This window comes from Neofelis nebulosa, chromosome 14 (assembly GCF_028018385.1).
Source record: "Neofelis nebulosa isolate mNeoNeb1 chromosome 14, mNeoNeb1.pri, whole genome shotgun sequence".
NCBI classification, from domain to species: Eukaryota; Metazoa; Chordata; class Mammalia; order Carnivora; family Felidae; genus Neofelis; species Neofelis nebulosa.
In genome coordinates, this window is record NC_080795.1 from 78,865,391 (window position 1) to 78,883,978 (window position 18,588).

Genomic DNA, 18,588 nt, shown 5'->3' on the forward strand with positions numbered 1-18,588 from the left:
GCTTGCTGCCCCAAGCGCTTTCTTTTCCTCTCAGCAGTGAATTCTGGTTCCGGCATCCGGCAAGCAGTGAAAAATGATGAAGAAGGTGCTTCCCGCAACTCGTGTAAGATGCAGAAGTCGTAACAGCTTATGACCAAATTAAATGGAATTGGAAACCTTGCTGTAGAAACTTCTGTGTAATCCCCCTTAGTGGCTCTAAGGGTTCTGCAGCTCTGACCTCAGCAGGACTTAAAACCAGGGCGGCTGGGGAAGAGTCACGTCCCGACGTCATTACCAGTGAGATGAGCTGGTGCCTTCCGCCGATGGCTGATGTCTCACCTCGCTTGGTTCTCCAGCGATTCTGGCCAAGTTGCCATGCGTCTTGGAGAAGGCTCACATCAGTGTCTGGAGAACACCTTCCTCGGGGCTGCGTAATATACTAGCAGGGGCACGCCATCATTGACGCTCTGCCATGGGTGGGCGTGTGGAGGGCTGGGTCTTGAGGCCCAGACACCACCTTCCAGCTCCCCCTCAGTACTGAGGCCATGGAAGGGATCTGGGGAGACAAAGGTGCTGGCCCCACGGGCCCTGACCCACGGCCAAGAGAAGCAGGCAACTGTGCAGAACCACAGTGAGGCCACAGATACGGGTCGGCAGAACCCCCTGCCCACTTTTTGTTCCAACCAACTGCCGCTGGGGCACAGAGACTCCCTCCCAAGCACTCGGTCTGTTTCACTGTGTGTCCTGGGCAGGTGATGTTAGAGAAAAAGAAAAGGGGAAAAAACAAAACCTGCAACTCTAGGCCAAAGCTGAAGAAAGGGCGAACTCCCTTCACCTGGAGCTGGCCAGAACGCTCAGGTTTTTGGTGGGGATAACAGGCTTCCAGGGTATCAGGCTTCTATAGGCTTCCAGGGTGTCAGGCTTCTACTCCAGCCGGCATCTACCTGCCCCAGCTCCCCTCCCGTGTCAACAGGACTGAGGCTGAAGGGGGCAGTAAAAAAAAAAAAAAAATGCGGAGGCCAGGCTAAAGTCCCAGGCTCAAGTTCTGATTCTATCACCAGCCCATCATATGACTTTGGGCCCATCACTGGACCTCCCTGAGACTCCATTTTCTCAGCTATAAAATGGGGACAGCAGCATTCACCCTGTAAGGTTGTCAGGAGAAGTAAATGAAGTAACACAGAGAAAGTGACTCTGGCTGCACCTGTGTCACAGTAGCTCATCCACAAAGAGCAGCTGTTAACGGAGACATTACTAATTTGGTGCATAACATGGTAAAAAATTGAGAGTCCCTTACCGGCTCCCCGGGGGGACCTGGTTTTCCACCTCTGCCCTCTTTGCCTTCTTCTCCCTGCAAGAGAAATCAAATTGCTATTGGAGGTTCCGGGAGGGAAGACACAGGCTGCGTTCGGGACACACGCCTAGTGCTGGGCTACAGCCACACTGAACAGCTAAGGGGCCACTTGAACAGACAGAACTGGTTTGACTTCCTGGTTTCTTCCCAACACCACAATTCTGCCTGGGATCTCCCATCCACAGCGCCTGGCATAGAGCGGAAAGGCAAAAACTTGCAATAGCATCATTCTTGGTTCTGTTGATCTGCAGAAGCCCCTACTAGGCATGTCATGAAGACAACCTTGGGACACCAGAGCGTCATGTCTGGGCCTCTGGGATTGAATGCAGCAAGGAGTGGGCAAGGATGCAGCTTCTGATGGAGACACTGGGGACACTGGACAGATACAGGGCAGCACGGGACACACGGGGACTCAGGGAGCCAACACAGATTACATGTGGGTTACGAACAGCTGTGAACATTTGGCGTTTCTCTCCGTGAGATCCAGCTGGGATTCCCTCCCCATGCCCAGCCTCCTTGCCCTAAGGAGGTCACTAGAAGCCTCAGGTTTCCCTAAGAGACCGTTATTCAAGTCTCTGCAAACGGGAAAGAGAATTCTGTACAATGACGATAACATCACACAGACTTAGGTTCCAATCCTGGACCACCTGGACTGGGGGTGAGCGTGGGGGTCTGGGGAAGGAAAGCAACCAGGCAGCAGGGCAGAGGGGAAACTGAGTCAACCCAGGCAAGGTCTGAATCCTTCTTGCACTACTAGGCACCTGGTCTTGGGCAAATTATCGCTATCCTCAGCCCCTCAGTGCCCTGCTCCTAAAAAAAAGATGGCAAGTGTGCTCCACAGAGTTACCAGGCAGTCAGAACGGAAGCTCCTGTCCGCGAGGCAGAACTAACCCAGCATCGACAGGTGGCCTCCGCACCGGGGCTGTCTCTGCTGCTGTAGGCATTCAGGACACCGGGCATCGTTCCTCATCAGTGCCTTCAACATCAGTGGCCTGGCAGCAGGGGAAGCCATCAGTGGCCTGGTACCTTGGGAAGCCACCGTGGACTGGAATCTAAGTTTCGTGGCCATCCAGGGCGCTGGTCCAATGCTCAACGGACACCCATAACCCTTTCCGAATGCCGCTCCTGGCATAACCAGGTTAACCAGGGAAACCAGCGGGGTGCTGTGGAAGCCGGGCCGTACTGGTCCTCTTTTCAATCAAGAGTTTTCCAGAAAGCACTTTTCTCCATGCATGCAGCAGCGGGGGGGGGAGGTCAAGAGACACGTGCGTGGGAGAGGAAGCCAATCACAGGAGGAAGCGCGGCCAGGCGGGAGACCTGTAGACTCTGGCTGGAGACCCCGAGGACCCCCCGGGGGCAAAGGCATGATGTGTGGGAGCAGCACGAGTGCCACATGGGGAAATGTAGAGGAGGGCCGTGTGTGGCCCATGGAATCGTCTGAGAAGGAAAGGTGGCTTTCCGAGAGAGAGAAGCTGCCTCAGGCAGACCTGCTGAGCGGCCCGTTAATGTCTCCGAACCTGCTTCTGCACCTTCAGTAAATTAAAGAGATGCTCCCCGACTGCAGGGGGAGGAATACGAAGGGTCTTTCTGGCACAGAGGGGTGCCTAATAAATGGTGAGGTTTGTGGCTCTCCTTCCCAGAAGCGACCGTTGGTGCCCAATGAGTGTTAGCAAAGTCACAGTGCACCCCCATGGCCCTGGCCAGAAGCAGAAGCCACTTCTTAACACTTAGTCTTTCTTTTTAAAAAAATGTGTTTATTTTTTAGAGACAGAGAGCAACGGGAGGGGCAGAGAGAGAGGGAGACGCAGAATCCGAAGCAGGCTCCAGGCTCCCAGCTGTCAGCAAAGAGCCTGACACAGGCTCAAACCCATGAGCTGCGAGATCATGACCTGAGCCGAAGTCCAACGCTTAACCGACTGAGCCTCCCAGGCACCCCTAACACTTAATATTTCTTCTAGCCAGTTCCTGTATGTAAATACATCCATGTGTCTTACACGTTCCTCCTTCTACCTTCTTCCTGACCCCTCTCGTCCTTCTCAGCCTTGACTACTTGACCTTGAACACTCGCCTCGAGTGTCCCCTCCACAGACATCCCTCCAGGTCTGGCTTGGGTGTCCACTATGGGCCCCTGGGCCCCCCTCTACCTACCACATAGCACAGCATGCTCTGTGTCAATGGTTTCATCCTTTTCTGTTTGGCTTCTCCACGAGACCCCAGGCCACATACTGGCAGGGACCACGGCTGGGTCTGTCTGGTTCCTTGAATTCTGGCCTAGGTCAGCCCACATCTAGGAAGCACTACTTGGCGCTGTGCTGGGGACAGAGATGGATGGATGTGTGTGGCTGCATCTGTGTTGTGATGGCGTAGGGGGCTGAGTGCTCCTGGAGCACTGCTCAGATTTCTACCGAAGCCCCTGGGGAGGCTCAGGGCGCCTCCCAGAGAAAAGGACGTCCAGTCCAGACCTCAGCATGAGCTGCTGAGAGGGCCCACGGGCAAAGGGTACATATGTTATAACATGCGGAAAGCTCTTTGCACAGAGCCCATCAGGGGGTGTGCACCGTGCACATGAAAGCTATGAGGATTCTTTTTTTGTTTGTTTTAATGTTTATTTGGAGAGAGAGAGAGCGCGAGCAGGGGACAGGCAGACAGAGAGAGGGAGGGAGAAAGAATCCCAAGCAGGCTCCCGGTTGTCAGCAGAGAGCCCGACGCGGGGCTCGAACTCATGAACCATGAGATCATGACCTGAGATGAAATCAAGAGTCGGACGCCTAACTGACTGAGCCAGCCAGGCGCCCCGAAGCTACGATGATTCTTATCCTCCAGGCAGAGGGAGAGGAAGTGTTTCTGACACAGGAATGATACAGAAGAGGCAAAGGCATTCAGAGTGGCTGGGGTGGGGGATGGGGTGAGAGAGAGGAAGCCATTCCCGAGGCTGCAGGGATAGCATGTGCCCAGGCTTGGCTTCTGTCTGAGAGACAGGACCCTCCCCTGGAAGGGACGACAGGGTGGAGGGGCTAAGGAGACATTAAGAAAATGGTGAAGTCAACACCGGAAGCCATGCCTCTCTCCTCCAGTATGCTAGGGCTGTGGTGATAAGGGCTTGGCACACAAGCCAGACCAGGATTTTCTCTCCTTAGCTTCACCATCGCTAGAATTAAATCAGTCAGTACCTTCCAGCTGCCAGGACAGGCGAGGCTGCAGGGCCGCAGTGTAGACCAACAGGGGTTTCTCAACCCAGCACATCTTTTAAGATCTGTGTGCCCTGCACACGTTACTTAACCCCAGGGTCACATGGCTGCAGGGAGAGCTGACAGTGGTGCCTGGGAAATGTGTCTTTGACCAGTGGAGTCACTTCTCAGATACTTGAGGAGGGAGGGCTCTGAGAGAGCAGTTCATTCATCCATGTGTTTCTTTAAGTAGTATTTGCTGGGCGTTCACTATGTGTGGGAAGCCAAAGCCTGGTCTTCTAGAACCCACAGCCTAGAGCAAACCCCCATGATTAGCAGGGACTTTTCTGTTAGATTTCCATATCTAGCAAACAGTGGGTGCCTAAGTAGACTCTGCCGAATGAGCAAATAAGTTAATGAACATTGGAGGAAGGGGTCACTAATGAAACCATTATACAAATAAAGATGTGATTACTGCTGAGATAGTCCCTCACAAGGAAAGGAAAAGAGACTAGGAGAGACTGCCCCAGCCTAGGGGGTGCAGAGAAAACTTCCAGGGGGTGATGCCTGAGATGGGATGCAAAAGAGCAAAGGCAAAAGCAGCTGGTGCAAGAGGTAAGGAAGAGGCATTGTGGCTAGACAGAAATGCATGGGCAAAGGCCCTGTGGTCTGGAAAAGAGGATGCCGAACATTCTATGAACCAAAAGGAAGCCAGTGTGGCTGCAATAAAACAATACAGTATGCAGGGCCGGGGTTGGGGGCTGTGGCCAGTAGAGGTCCCAGCAGCAGGCACGGGCCAGACCACCAACTCCACAGGGATGCGTTCTCAATGGAGGAGGCAGCATATGATCTCTCTGGACCAGCCTTACTAACTAACTAGAGAGCTCAACCCTGTTGAGAAGTATATTAAATTTAAAAGTCCAGAACAGTATTCATAGAAAGTAATTTGGCAGTGTGTATCAAGACCCTCAGGGGCACCTGGGTGGCTCAGTTGGTTAAGCATCTGACTTTGGCTCAGGTCCTGATCTCATGGCTCGTGAGTTCGAGCCCCGCGTCGGGCTCTGTGCTGATAGCTTAGAGCCTGGAGCCTGCTTTGGATTCTGTCTCCCTCTCTCTCTGCCCTCCCCCACTCACTCTGTCTCTCTCTCTCAAAAATAAACATTAAAAAAAATAAAGAACCTCAGATATTATTACACCTGACAAGTGAACCTCACTTTTGAGGGCCATTACATAGAAAAGTGCCATGCATGCAAAATAGCTTAATATAGTTTTAAAAAAAAATAACGATAAGATTTATGAGGCAACAGAGGAATGATCATATATATTATGGTACATGCGTTGGGTAGAGTGTATATAAAATGTAATGAGTGTATGAACAGTTAATACCAGTGTGGAAAATAAGAAGTGTTTATTTTATCATAAATAGTTCATTATCACAGTTGTGCGTGCGTGTGTGTGTGTGTGTGTGTGTGTGTGTGTGTGAGACAGAGATCTTAACCGTGGATACACACATATGCGTGTGTGGAGAGAGATAAAAACATCATCTACACAAATCAACAACAACAGTGCATACTGCATAGAAGAATGAGGTTAAGACTGACCCCACCAAAAACGTACTTACTTGGCTTTGGTTAGTGATTCTCCTTCTCATTTTCTGTAATACTCGAAACTCCCCCAGTGACCATGTCTTACCTAAACAGTGGTGCAGTATGTTTTGGTTTGCTCATTTTTGTAGCAGAGAAACCAGGTTTTTGGTTTTTTGGTCGCATTGTGTGTGTGTGTGTGTGTGTGTGTGTGTGTGTGTGTGTGTGTTTAATCTCACTTACCGGGATTCCGGGTAACCCAGATGGGCCTTCGGGGCCAGGAGGACCTTCTTTCCCCTGAAGGATGCAAGACACAAAAACACCATTAGATCTCTCAGACTGGCTTTTCTGGAAGGAAACGATCTCACACAGAACTGCCCTCACGGGCTGGCAGGCATCTTCGGTGAGAAGCGAAGTGCTTGCCAGGCATTGCCTGCCCCACAGCAGGGAGGCGCCCTGGGCGGAGCACATCACGGCAGGTACATGTGCACACAGGGAAGCTTTCCAGCATGTTACATGGACTCAGGGGGACTGAAGATGGAAATGCCTGGTGGGAAGAAGATGCTTGGGGTCCACAAGACTTGGGTCCAGCCCCAGCTCTGTACTTTATCTTCAACACTGAGGGCCAAACCCTCACCACGTAGCACCACAGCTCCTGACCACAGCTCTTGACCTTGTTGGGCACACGGGATCCAACACAAGCAAAAAGCCGGCCTGGGGCTAAACAGATGGTTTGGTGTCACCATCCCCTTGTCTGGAGGCTCCTAAACTTCCTACCAAGTTTATAGCTGGTGTTTTCAAAGACTGTGTTTACCAAATTGCCTTAATTCATACTTCATTTTCCATTTTATTCACCAGATACACATCACTGCCAAACACAGCTTCTCAATCAGATGAAGTCATCAATGCTATCATTTCTATCTGGATGAGTGTTCTTCTGTCACCTGTGTCTCTAATTAAGAGGCCCCAATGCCTTTATAATCTCCGGCCACTGTTTCTTTTGAAGTGGTAAAATGCTGATGTCAGGTTTTACATTCTAATCCACCTGCCACACAAAATGAGGTATCCTTAAGGCTTGTGATGTTAGCTTCTTGGACGAAAACCAAAGGCGAAGATATTTTGATATTTAATTCAGATTTATACAGATTTTATAAACAAAGTGGATTTTTTTTTTGTCAACTTGGAACAAAGACTCAGCATCATTAGGGATTTTTAAATACTGATAATGGAGCTCGCTGGATTCCTTCCTGAAGGTCTGTTTTTCCAAAGACCCTAGTAGGGAGCCACTACTGGAATTAGCAAAACTCCAGGCCTCGCTGCTTTTGCAAATAAAGTTGTATCAGAACACAGTGGAACCTTTTCGTTGACCTACTGTGCATGACGACTTCATCTTATCACAGCAGTGCTGAATATTTGTGACAGAGACCACGTGGCCCACGAAGACTAAAATATTTACTATTTCGGGCTTTTTTAACCCCATGATGTGAGCTGAAGATACACAAGAGGTCAGCTTGGTCCTAATCCTGTTTGTATTGTGCAAGTTGTGCTTTGCTGTGGAAATTACACAGTTTTGTAATGCTTTTTTATTTATTTTCGAGTGAGAGAGAGAGCGAGCTTGAGTGGGGGAGGAGCAGAGAGAGAGGGAGACACAGAATCTGAAGCAGCCTCCAGGCTCTGAGTTGTCCACACAGAGACTGACGCAGGGCTCGAACTCATGAACCACGAGATGATGGCCCGAGCCGAAGTCAGACACTTAACCGACTGAGCCACCCAGGTGCCCCAGGAAAGAATCTTAAGCAGGCTCCACGCTCAGCACGGAGCCCGACGCGGGGCTCGAATTTGTGAACTGCAAGATCATGACCTGAGCCAAAGTCACACAGTTAACCCACTGAGCCACCCAGGCACCCTGGAAATTACATAATTATTCATTAGGTAACCCAACTAAATGTAGGTGGAAAAAGAAAAAGAATGATCTTTAAGTTAAGACTTTATTTTACAAAGATGACTCACTATCTAGATGGCTGTAACGAGATAGCTATAAAAGATTAGGAAAAAAAATACCCTAACGATCTAGGATTCTGCATTCAAATTGCTTCACAGGTGGTGTTACATTCTCAAACCACTTTTTCAAGAAGCAGCAAACAGTCAGTGGGTAGATGTTCTTTTTACAAGAATAACGACAAGAGACTCCACTAGGGGACCCAAAATCGAAGTAAGGCCTTCCTTCTATGTCAAAAAGATTGGCAAATGGTTTATATGTTTCATTTCAAAATATAATGGAAATATTTTCAGTCTGTATCTTTTTTTATTATGTCCCATTTAGCTTTAAAAAAATTTTTTTAACCTACCAATACTCATTGTTTATGCTAAGAAAACTCGGAGCATACTCTGGTTTGATGTATACAGAGAAATATCGGGACCCCAGGCAGCTTCAAGCACAGCCATCGCTTGCCACAGGGTCCCATGGCAGAATCAATGTCTTACTCAATACAATTTAGCTCCGAGGTATGTGAGATTCACATCTGGGCTGTATCTTCCTCTCTTGGGGCAAACGGTCTGTGTTCGTGGGGGAGATCTTTTGGTGTCCGAGAATCGGTGCAAAGCTGCCTGTGGTAGGTTTTATATTCCCTTCAGCCTGGGACTTCTAAGGGGGCAGCTTCAAGAGGACTGGCCAGATGGTGAACAAAAGCCGATCTATGAGGCTGTTAGTTTTGGATCCCAACACCCCCGCAGCCCCCAGCCCGGCCATTCCCCACAGCAGGTCAGAGTCGAATGGCAGAAGGACACTGAATCGGGAGTTTCCAAAGTGACTTAACTCCCAACTTGGACATTAATTACCTGTGTGTCCTTGGACTAGTAACCCAAACCCACTGGGCTTTGCCCTCCTCCTCCCAGCAGGGGGTTAGGACGAGCTGTCCTAACTGATCCCTCAAGAGCTCCTGGCATCAGAGCCCAGAGATGCCAGGGGAGGGCTGACCTGCCTGCGAGCCAGCTTGGGATGCCAGGCAGAGTCCTGTGTGACTCCCCTCTCTGACTTCTCGCTCCTCTTTGGGGCGGTTGGATAACAGGAGCTACTCCTGTCCAACGTGCCTCCTGAAATATACCATAGCCTCAGGGCGGGTTGGCTCAAGCCTTTACCCACCCCAGTGCCTGTTCAGAAGAGAACCACACCCACAGGGCCTGTGTGAGCTGGTTGTAAACCAGACTCTGGAATCCTGGATTGCCAGGCCATTCATCCAAACCTATTTTATTTTATTTTATTTTATTTTATTTTTTTATTTTATTTCACTTTAATTTTATTATTCTATTTCTTAAATTTTTTTTTAACGTTTTTCTACTTATTTTTGAGAACAGAGCATGAACAGGGGAAGGGGCAGAGAGAGAGGGAGACACGGACGCTTAGCCAACTGAACCACCCAAGTGCTCCAAAACGTTTATGTCAGAGGCAAGAAACCACGGTCCCAATGGGAAGCAAACAACTCCCCTCCCCCACAATTTCATTGCAAGACTGTGAATACTCAGCATGAGGAGCCACGGAGGCAGAGGGAGGACCAGGACCAGGCCTGTGAATACCTGGGTTCTGGGAAGCCCAAACAGACTCAGGGCAGGTCCGGTCTGCTGAGGAACTTACCGGCGGCCCTTGGATCCCTGGAGGTCCAGCGGCCCCAGCAATGCCATCCGCTCCCTAAGGACGACAGAGCAGGGAGTCAGTTTGCTGTGAGGATCTCAACAGAGATGGTTAGTGCCTCTTTGTGCACGAAGCAGTGCACGGAGGGTGCGTCCCGAGCCCCTCCCCGGCTGCCAGAACCACAGGTGCTCCTGGGAGCCTCCGCCTCCCCCAGCACTCTGGTCTGGTCTCTGGGAACACAAAGATGTCAGGGGAACAGCAGCCGTGGGGCAGGAAGGACCAGAGTAGTCGCCAGCCAGCCGGCCTCCCCGGCAACAGCAAACTGTCTCACTTCAGAGTGGACGCCTCCGGCTTACATCAGGGGACATTTGGGGACAGAAGGCAAGAAGGAACAAGTGGATTTATCTTCGAGGCTAATAAGGAGGGTGTTTTTGGTTGTGCCAACCCAGAGATGAGAAGTGCATGGAACCATGAAAGAGGAGTTCTATGCACGTAAGTGAGTGCAGCAGGGTGAGTCCGCTCAGCTCCCTCCCCTGCTGCTCCCCCTGCGTGAAATCCAGTCCCCCAAGGCTCAGAGCGCACAGCCTGCCCTCGTCCTCATCCCGGCTCAGTGAGAAATTATCCACCTCCCAAATCCAAACTCCAAAGCGCCTGCCCCTCCTAACACCTTCATTTTCCTCCATAGCCTTTATCGCCATCTGCCACCCTAGTGTTTGTTGATGATTTCCTTTACTGGGAACTAAAACATTGCCTCAGAGATAGCGGGCACTCAATATTTCTTGAATGAATGAATGAATGAATGAATGAAATCTGGGCTGGCTGGCAGATGAGACATAGATTCTTTTTTTTTTTTTAATTTTTATTTATTTATTTTGAGAGAGAGAACTCGCAGGGGAGAGGGACAGAGCGGGAGAGAGAGAATCCCAAGCAGGCCCCATGCTCAGTGTGCAGCCCAACACGGGGAGTGATCCCATGACCCTGGGATCATGACCTGAGCTGAAACCAAGAGTTGGAAGCTCAACCAACTGAGCCCCCCAGATGGTCCAAGGGGACAGATTGTTTAGACTAACGAATACACTGCTTCTTTCTAGCTTTGGTCAAGGGGTATACGATTCCCATCTTCAGCTTCCTTGTCAGTGAAAGGGTAGAAGTGATATGATTGTCCGGGCTGTGAGGAGGAGAGCAGGAAATGAGGCAGTGCTTGCACTGTGCTTAGCACGGAATAGAAGGTATCAGTTGGGGTGCACCCTCTCAGAACCAGCGTCCCTGGGTCCATGTCCTGGCTCTCCACATTACTCTACTCCTCTGTGCCTATCAGTTCCTCTGTAAACTGGAGAAAAAGAGCTCCTATTTCAGCTGAGTTGTTGAGAGAATTAAGAAAGTTAATACAGGGGCGCCTGGGTGGCACAGTCGGTTAAGCGTCCGACTTCAGCCAGGTCACGATCTCACGGTCCGTGAGTTCGAGCCCCGCGTCAGGCTCTGGGCTGATGGCTCAGAGCCTGCAGCCTGTTTCCGATTCTGTGTCTCCCTCTCTCTCTGTCCCTCCCCCGTTCATGCTCTGTCTCTCTGTCCCAAAAATAAATAAACGTTGAAAAAAAAAATTTAAAAAAAAAAAAAAAAGAAAGTTAATACATATCAGGAGTTAGTCAGCATCGGCACGTACTAAGGGCTCTCCATAAAGGGCTCTCCGTTATCATAAGCACAGATGACAGCGGTACGTCTACTGGCCAGCCCACGACCAGGAACATGGCGGATACTAACTAAATACGGGAGGACAAACACACGAGCTCTTGCAGTCTTACTGATACCTTTCCAGCAATCTTTAGTGTTTTTTTTTAATGTTTATTTATTTTTGAGACAGAGAGAGAGCATGAACAGGGGAGGGGCAGAGAGAGAGGGAGACACAGAATCTGAAACAGGCTCCAGGCTCTGAGCTGTCAGCACAGAGCCCGACGCGGGGCTCGAACTCACGGACCGTGAGATTGTGACCTGAGCCGAAGTCGGCCGCTTAACCGACTGAGCCACCCAGGCGCCCCTTTAGTGTTTTTTTTTACATAAACTTGTAGGAAGCCCATATCATACCAAGTCCTGGCCAAGTTCTAGGGCTACAGAAACAGCTACATGGTGGGCCTCAAGGAAGTCTGGTACAGCTGCAGAAGATAGGTGTTGTTTCCCATGTCAGACAAATTCCCGGGGACAAGACGCAGTCAGATTTTTCCCCACCTCTTCCACCAGGTAAGGACCCAGTATATGTTCACGAAATAAAGGGATATTGATAATATTTGAACAAAGAGCCTAAGGTTCATGGTTCTCTGGCTGGGACGCTACAGGGAAATGACACGTCTAGTCGAAACCTAATAGAACAATGGAGCTTCTACTACAAATCAGGATTCTTCCATATCATTTTGACAAAAACTTCCAGCATCCTCTACTCTGGAACCTAGCTAAGTTGGAATTAAGTTCCATATGGCAGTTGGGGTTAAGGGTTTCATCTGAAAGTAGGATGCCAACTGAGCACCAGGAAATAAACTCTGAGAAGCCTTGTCTGTTTGGTTTCCACATCCCTGGTTCCAGGGTCTGACATATAAGCACTCAAAGAAACAATACAATGACCAGGAGGGTTTCCTGCTCTCGAGTTGCTACAGAATGACTGGCCACTGACCCCGAATGGGCAGCTCACCAGGATCCACTCCCAAAGGTGATTAACAGTCCAGGGCACAGCACAAAGTAGATGCTCAGGAAACATCCGAGTGAACTGAAGAACACATCGGTCAGTCGGAGGCAGACCAGCTGCCATCTGATTGTGACTGTCTCTGAACATTTTTTTTAATGTTTCTTTTTGAGAGACAGAGCGTGAGTGGGAGTGGGGCAGAGAGAGAGGGAGACACAGAATCCAAAACAGGCTACAGGCTCTGAGACATCAGCACAGACCCTGATGTGGGGCTTGAACCCACAAACCGTGAGATCATGACCTGACCTAAAGTCAGATGCTTAGCTGACTCAGCCACCCTCTGATGGTGGCTGTTTCTGAATCTCAGATGCATCATCTTACATGAGAATGATAAGCCAGGAGCCCTTTCCTAGAGTTGTCAAAGAACAATTTCCAATGAGAGGAGTACATGGTTTCATTTGCAAGGGTGGTGGGGGGGGGAGACGTGTTACAGGCTTTGAATGACCAGGGTGGGGTGGGAGTGGGGCTTTCCCTCAGCACTTACTCTGGGGCCCTCTCAGCTATTAGGTTACACAGGGAAGGTACAGCCTTTATGATATGGGAAGTGTAATATAAAATTATTTCCTTCTCAAATGTCCCTCCTCAATTCAATGCCAATGTCTCTCCCCATTATCTATGACATTGCTACCCTAATCATTTTTAATTCTTGTGCCTGACTGTCAGATGCCACAAAATCCAATAACATATTCAAATACGATGCAAAGGGATCTCTTAAGTGAAATTATTCATCTGAAGAAAATGCAGAATTTTGTGAACTTCAATGATAGTAAACTCAGAGATCCCCTGCAAGGTCATTCACCTGTTCATTGCAGAGAGGCAGCAGTGAGGCATTGAGTCTGAGAAACTGAAAAGGATGGTAACGGCACCTACCCTGGGCAGGGGGCAGGTGGGAAGTAAGCCGAGTATCAGAGATTCAAGGTAGGCTCTCTAGTAAACTGGGAAAGCTTGAATACTTTTGTAGCTAATTTACCTTCTATGAGTTTGCTGGAAAAGTTGATTCTGAAGTGAAAGATGTGGTTGCATGCTCTCATATGATTTTATTGAAAAAAAAATGCATTTAAAACAACCTAATTTGGGTCTCCTGGGTGTCTCAGTTGGTTAAGTGTCTGACTTCGGCTCAGGTCATGATTTCACAGCCCATGGCTTTAAGCCCCATGTCGGGCTCTGTGCTGACAGCTCAGAGCCTGGAGCCTGCTTCAGATTCTGTGTCTCCCTCTCTCTGCCCCTCCCCTGCTCACATTCTGTCTCCGTCTCTGTCTCTCTCTCAAAAATGAATAAACATTAAAAAAAATTTTTTTTAAAGAAAATGGTCATACTGAATAATACTAATTATTAGTTGTTATTATTATTGACTCTAGTAAACCCAGGAAAATCTGTGCTTATACAGACGCTGTGATTCCCAGAGTCTCTTGCTGTGGGACAGGTTCCTATGGAACAGGGGAATCTGTTTCTACATCTTTTACTTAAGATCCTAACTTTGCAGTGATCTCAGGCCTCCCTTGCCCAAGCTAGATACAGATTAAGAATTAACCAAGCCTGCCCATCCCTGCCAACACCCTCCTGGCCCTTACAAGCACCCTAGCCTCACTGCCCATTGGTGCTACTCATATCACTTGGTCCTCAACCCCAGATGCCTCAGGGACCCACGCTCTCCAGTCAGCCTGAGACACCGTTCAGGTGTCAGCCTAGTCCTCAAAGTAAGAGCAATGTCCAACGTGACCCCATCTCCAGGGAGTATGGAAATGCGTTCAAATGTCAAAGCCAAAAGAGGAGGGGATTCCAAATCATCACTTACCCGTGGCCCAGGGTTCCCGGGGGGTCCCATGAAACCAGGAACTCCAGGATGACCCTAGGGAAACCCAAGAGGCAGTTCTTAACAACGACTCCTAAGAAGCTCTTCACTCTGGCAGCCACCAAACATCAGATGACAATCCAGACTCTAGCTCCTCATTCCGATAACAATTTTGGATAAAGACGCTGGCAACAGAAAGACCTTATTTTTTTTAAATATATTTTTGGTATTTCCAGAGGTTGAGGAAGTATCTAACAATATTTACAAAACCAAACCTACCCTGAAAGCGGATCTGCTTCACAATAATGTGAAGGAAGATGGTGTGGCTAAAGACACAGGTGAAAACAGAAGCGGCCATAATGGCTACAACATCCTGTGGCTGGGTGGTAGGTCTAAGGGTGGGGGGGTCTTCTTACTATGGTTTCTAACAATTTGTGTGGCTTGAGACACCCCATGATAACAATCTGGAAACAAATAAATGCATATGCACATGCAACATATGCTCCCAAATGGAAGCTGTTCCGGTTTCTGTTCTGGTATGGCATCTACACTATAATAACGTTGCAGTTACTTTAGGAAAGGGATTCACATCTCCGGGCAGAGAGGAGTCCATGTGTGTTAAAGCAGGAGCTAAGCAAGCTAGAGCGTATTGCGTGTAACATTTAGTTTTAGTAAGACAACGTTTTATAGGATCAAATAAACCGCAAACCACCATGGAAGAGACTTCCCTGCCCTCCACCTCTATCTCCTGCTGCTGGAAAACACAAGCTGTAACAGGATAGAATGTACTATATTTGAGGGGGAAAATAAAGTTAGAGAGGGAGAGAGCCAAACCATAAGAGACTCTTAAAAACTGAGAATAAACTGAGGGTTGATGGGGAGCGGGAGGGAGGGGAGGGTGGGTGATGGGCATTGAGGAGGGCAGCTGTTGGAAGGAGCACTGGCTGTTGTATGGAAACCAATTTGACAATAAATTTCATATTAAAAAAAAAAGGAAAATTCACTATGGCAAGAGTAATCTGGACACGTTTTGTTTTTCCAAATACAGATGGAATTTTAGCTAAGTATGTCATTCAGACCTTGAGCATAGCTAGCTCTTACCTCACTGCCTCTGGAGTACCTGCTCACCTGCCTCACCTTCTCACTGAACAGAAAGCCCTGTGAGGTCAGGGATTTGTCCTTACGCACCACGCATCTCAGAGCCTGGGGCTGTGTCCGGCATGCAGCGGGTTGACAAGGAGGACCGATGGAGAGATGCACAGAGGGGTGATGGGGGGAGCACAGGGGCAAGAGAGGAAAAGGAGAAGGGAAGAGTGACAGAAGCAAAGCAGGAGAAGGTAGCCAGCTTAAATGGCAGAAAGGCTGCTGGAGGCTGGGGAGCTGGGAGTGCAGAATCGGTGACCCTGGATAAAAGATGATGGGGCTGCCGTGTTTGAATCCGCAGAAAGAGGGGTTTCTGTTGTCACGGGTGCTACCTTACAATGCACTCGGACACGTGGTCCAGCGGGGCTGGCTGGGCACTGAGTGCAGAGGGGCATCCGTGGAGGATTTCAACTAGCACTGTGAGTTACACAAGAGGCACCTGAGGAATGATGGGGGTGGGAGGAAAGAAGGGGGCATGTCGTAATGGGTGACTACCATTTCAGTAAACAAAAAGCTCTAAAGGTAAGAGGGTTCAGTAAAACCAAACGAAACCAGAAAAGGCAATCTCCTCAGATAATTGGGGAAGGGGAATATCACCACGAACCAGAGGAATCAATTTGGAAACCATGAAAATGTGGTTTAAAAAAATCCTGCTGCAGCAAGGAAGATCCAAGCAGTGATGTCAGAAATGGCAGAATGAAATTTATCTAGGAAGAACAGTGATACCTCTCCAGCTTCATTATAAAGTAAGTTCTTACCTGGTCACCTTTCTGTCCAGCTTCACCAGCTGCACCACGCTCTCCTTTACTTCCCTTGGGAGAAAAAGAAAAAAGAAAGAAAATTACAGGAAATTCTGCTAGAACTACATTGCGAAAGAAAAAAGCTCGCATGCATTCGTTCACCCATTCATTCATTCATTCATGTACTCTTTCTTCATCAACTCTTACTAAGTCTGAGCTGTAGGCCAGGCAGGGTGTCCACAGAGAGAAGTTAAGGGAGTCTGGTTGAGGAACCGATGGTGGAATGCCTTAATGGGGTTGTGGGGTGCAGGTGGGGGTTACCGAGAGCCCTGTACGTTTACCCCTTGAACCTGGATGGAGCTGCAGGCACCGGAAACCATTAGAAGGAGCCGTGACTGTCCTCGGTTTCCAGAGGGCTCCCTGACCGCAGTGTGGGGTGGGTTGGAAGGGCCAGCATGAAGAGAGGAGGGGAGGTCAGGAGGAAACTGGGGTGTGAGGATGTGGGAGGGGAGAGGCAGAATCAGCAGGGTCTGGGGGCCCTGCAGAGCAGGTGTAGGGTGGGGAGGAGGGGGAGCTGAGAAGGTGGACAGGGCAGCAGTGTCCACAGTCTGGGGGAGATGGCTGTGCCCATATGTTCCCTCCTTGCTCCTCCCCTTGCTACCTGTGCAACCTCGAGTGGGTCACTTCAACCCCAAACTGTAGAATGTCTTTTTTCTCTATAAAATAGAGAAAATAGTGATTGCCTACCCCGTGAAATGTTGGGATAATAAAATCAGACGCCTGGGAAGTACAGCAGAGAGCTCAGAACACAGCAAGAGCTCAATAAATATTAGTATAATTAGTATTTTGGATTATTTTATACTTGAACTCTGGCTTTGTCATTAGTAAGTCTATCATTAGGCAACCTGCTTCAATTGTCTGTCTCCTTATTCCTAAAATAATATTAACACAACCCCTTTGTCATGGGGTTGCTGTGAGCATTAAGTGACCTAAAATCTACACAGTGCGTGAGCTAGTGATAAATTCATTGTTAGCTGTCATCTTTCCCGTCATCATCAGCATCAGCATCACCAGTATCACCATCACCATCATCACCATGGTCACTGTCACCATCACCATTATCATTATCCTCACCATCATTATTGTCACTGTCACCATCACCATCATCACCGCCACTGTCATCGTCACTGTGGTCAAGACACTCACAATATGCAACCCACCAAAAATATTTTTCATAGACTAACCTTGGAAGTAACACTCAAAAGTTCTAATCTCTCTTAACTGTCACATATTTTGGCTTTGCATTTAATGTGGTAACAAATGTATTTCGGTAAAACGTCGTGAAACAAAAACATGTCAGTTCCGTTAAAAGAAGGCATTATGCAGTAAAATAAGTCTTTCACAGTAAGTCAGTCTTGGATCTGGTTCCAGGCCTGTCACATCTTGTTTGTGCAGATCATATCCCCTCTTTGCTCTGGGTTTGCACATCCAGTAAATAAAGGATGGGGGGGGGGGCAGATCAATCTAGGGGAGCCCTTCCAAGTCCAGAGTCCCCCAGTTCACCATGGGTCCAGCCGTGTGGACACACTGTGTCCCACATCAGCAGTTCACCGACGGCTGTAACTACCTCGTAATGCTCCCTGGCCGCCTGCCCGAGGTGCGTTGGGAGCCTTAGGTGAATGAATGCCTGTAGAACGTCAAAGGCCAGTGTGCAGGAGAGAAGAAAAGAGGTTCAAAGGGGAAGAGCATTTGTTCCGTCATTTTTACACGTCATTATTTCTACTGCTTTTAAGTGTATAAAGCCAGCACACTGTCTGTATTATAACCTCAATGAAAAGTGACGGAATAGCACACGGCTTCTCTGACATTCAGGACAACTGCCTTAAAAGTAAATGGTTCCTTTTCAAATCCCAGTCCTCAGTCTGGGCTTCAAGTCCCAACAGTGAAAATGTCAGCAGCTCAAGGATCTCCACAGTTGTCCTTGTCTCCTTCTCCGCTGCAGCTAAGGATCAAAGCATACACAGCCACCCCCACCCCTGACTCACTTCCTTCCAGAAGAGAGGACTGACATTTACCGAGCCTCTACCCGCACCCCCCTCCCCTTACACCAACCCCCACCCCCACCCCGCATGCTGCCGGGCCCTTCCCACATGAGATCCCATTTTGTGTATTTTTGGTTGGTTGGTTTGTTTACATCCTGAGCTGATGCAAAAAATATTCAACGTGTCTGTGTTATCTAATTTATGTATTTACTTTTTTAAGTTTCTTAATTTATTTTAAGACAGAGACAGCATGAGGTGGGGAGGGGCTGAGGGAGAGGGAGAGAGAGAAAATCCCAAGCAGGCTCCGCGCTGTCAGGGCAGAGCCCGGTGCAGGGCTTGAACTCATGAACCGTGAGAGCCAAAACCAAGAGTAGGATGCTCAACCTGAGCCACCCAAGCTGAGCCACCCAGACACCCCTGTGTTATGTA

General features: G+C 48.9%; 1 protein-coding gene across 4 annotated transcripts in view; it reads right to left on the reverse strand.

Annotated features, from left to right (window-relative positions):
• Positions 1-18,588, reverse strand: part of COL22A1 (collagen type XXII alpha 1 chain) — a 258,118-nt gene that overhangs the window by 32,475 nt on the left and 207,055 nt on the right. For all 4 annotated transcript variants that reach the window (XM_058699180.1, XM_058699178.1, XM_058699179.1 and 1 more), the window contains exons 47-51: positions 16,136-16,189; positions 14,238-14,291; positions 9,715-9,768; positions 6,327-6,380; positions 1,277-1,330 (exon numbers count right to left, since the gene is read on the reverse strand). In XM_058699180.1, the coding sequence (XP_058555163.1) occupies positions 1,277-1,330; positions 6,327-6,380; positions 9,715-9,768; positions 14,238-14,291; positions 16,136-16,189 (270 nt within the window). The remainder of the gene's footprint in view (positions 1-1,276; positions 1,331-6,326; positions 6,381-9,714; positions 9,769-14,237; positions 14,292-16,135; positions 16,190-18,588) is intronic.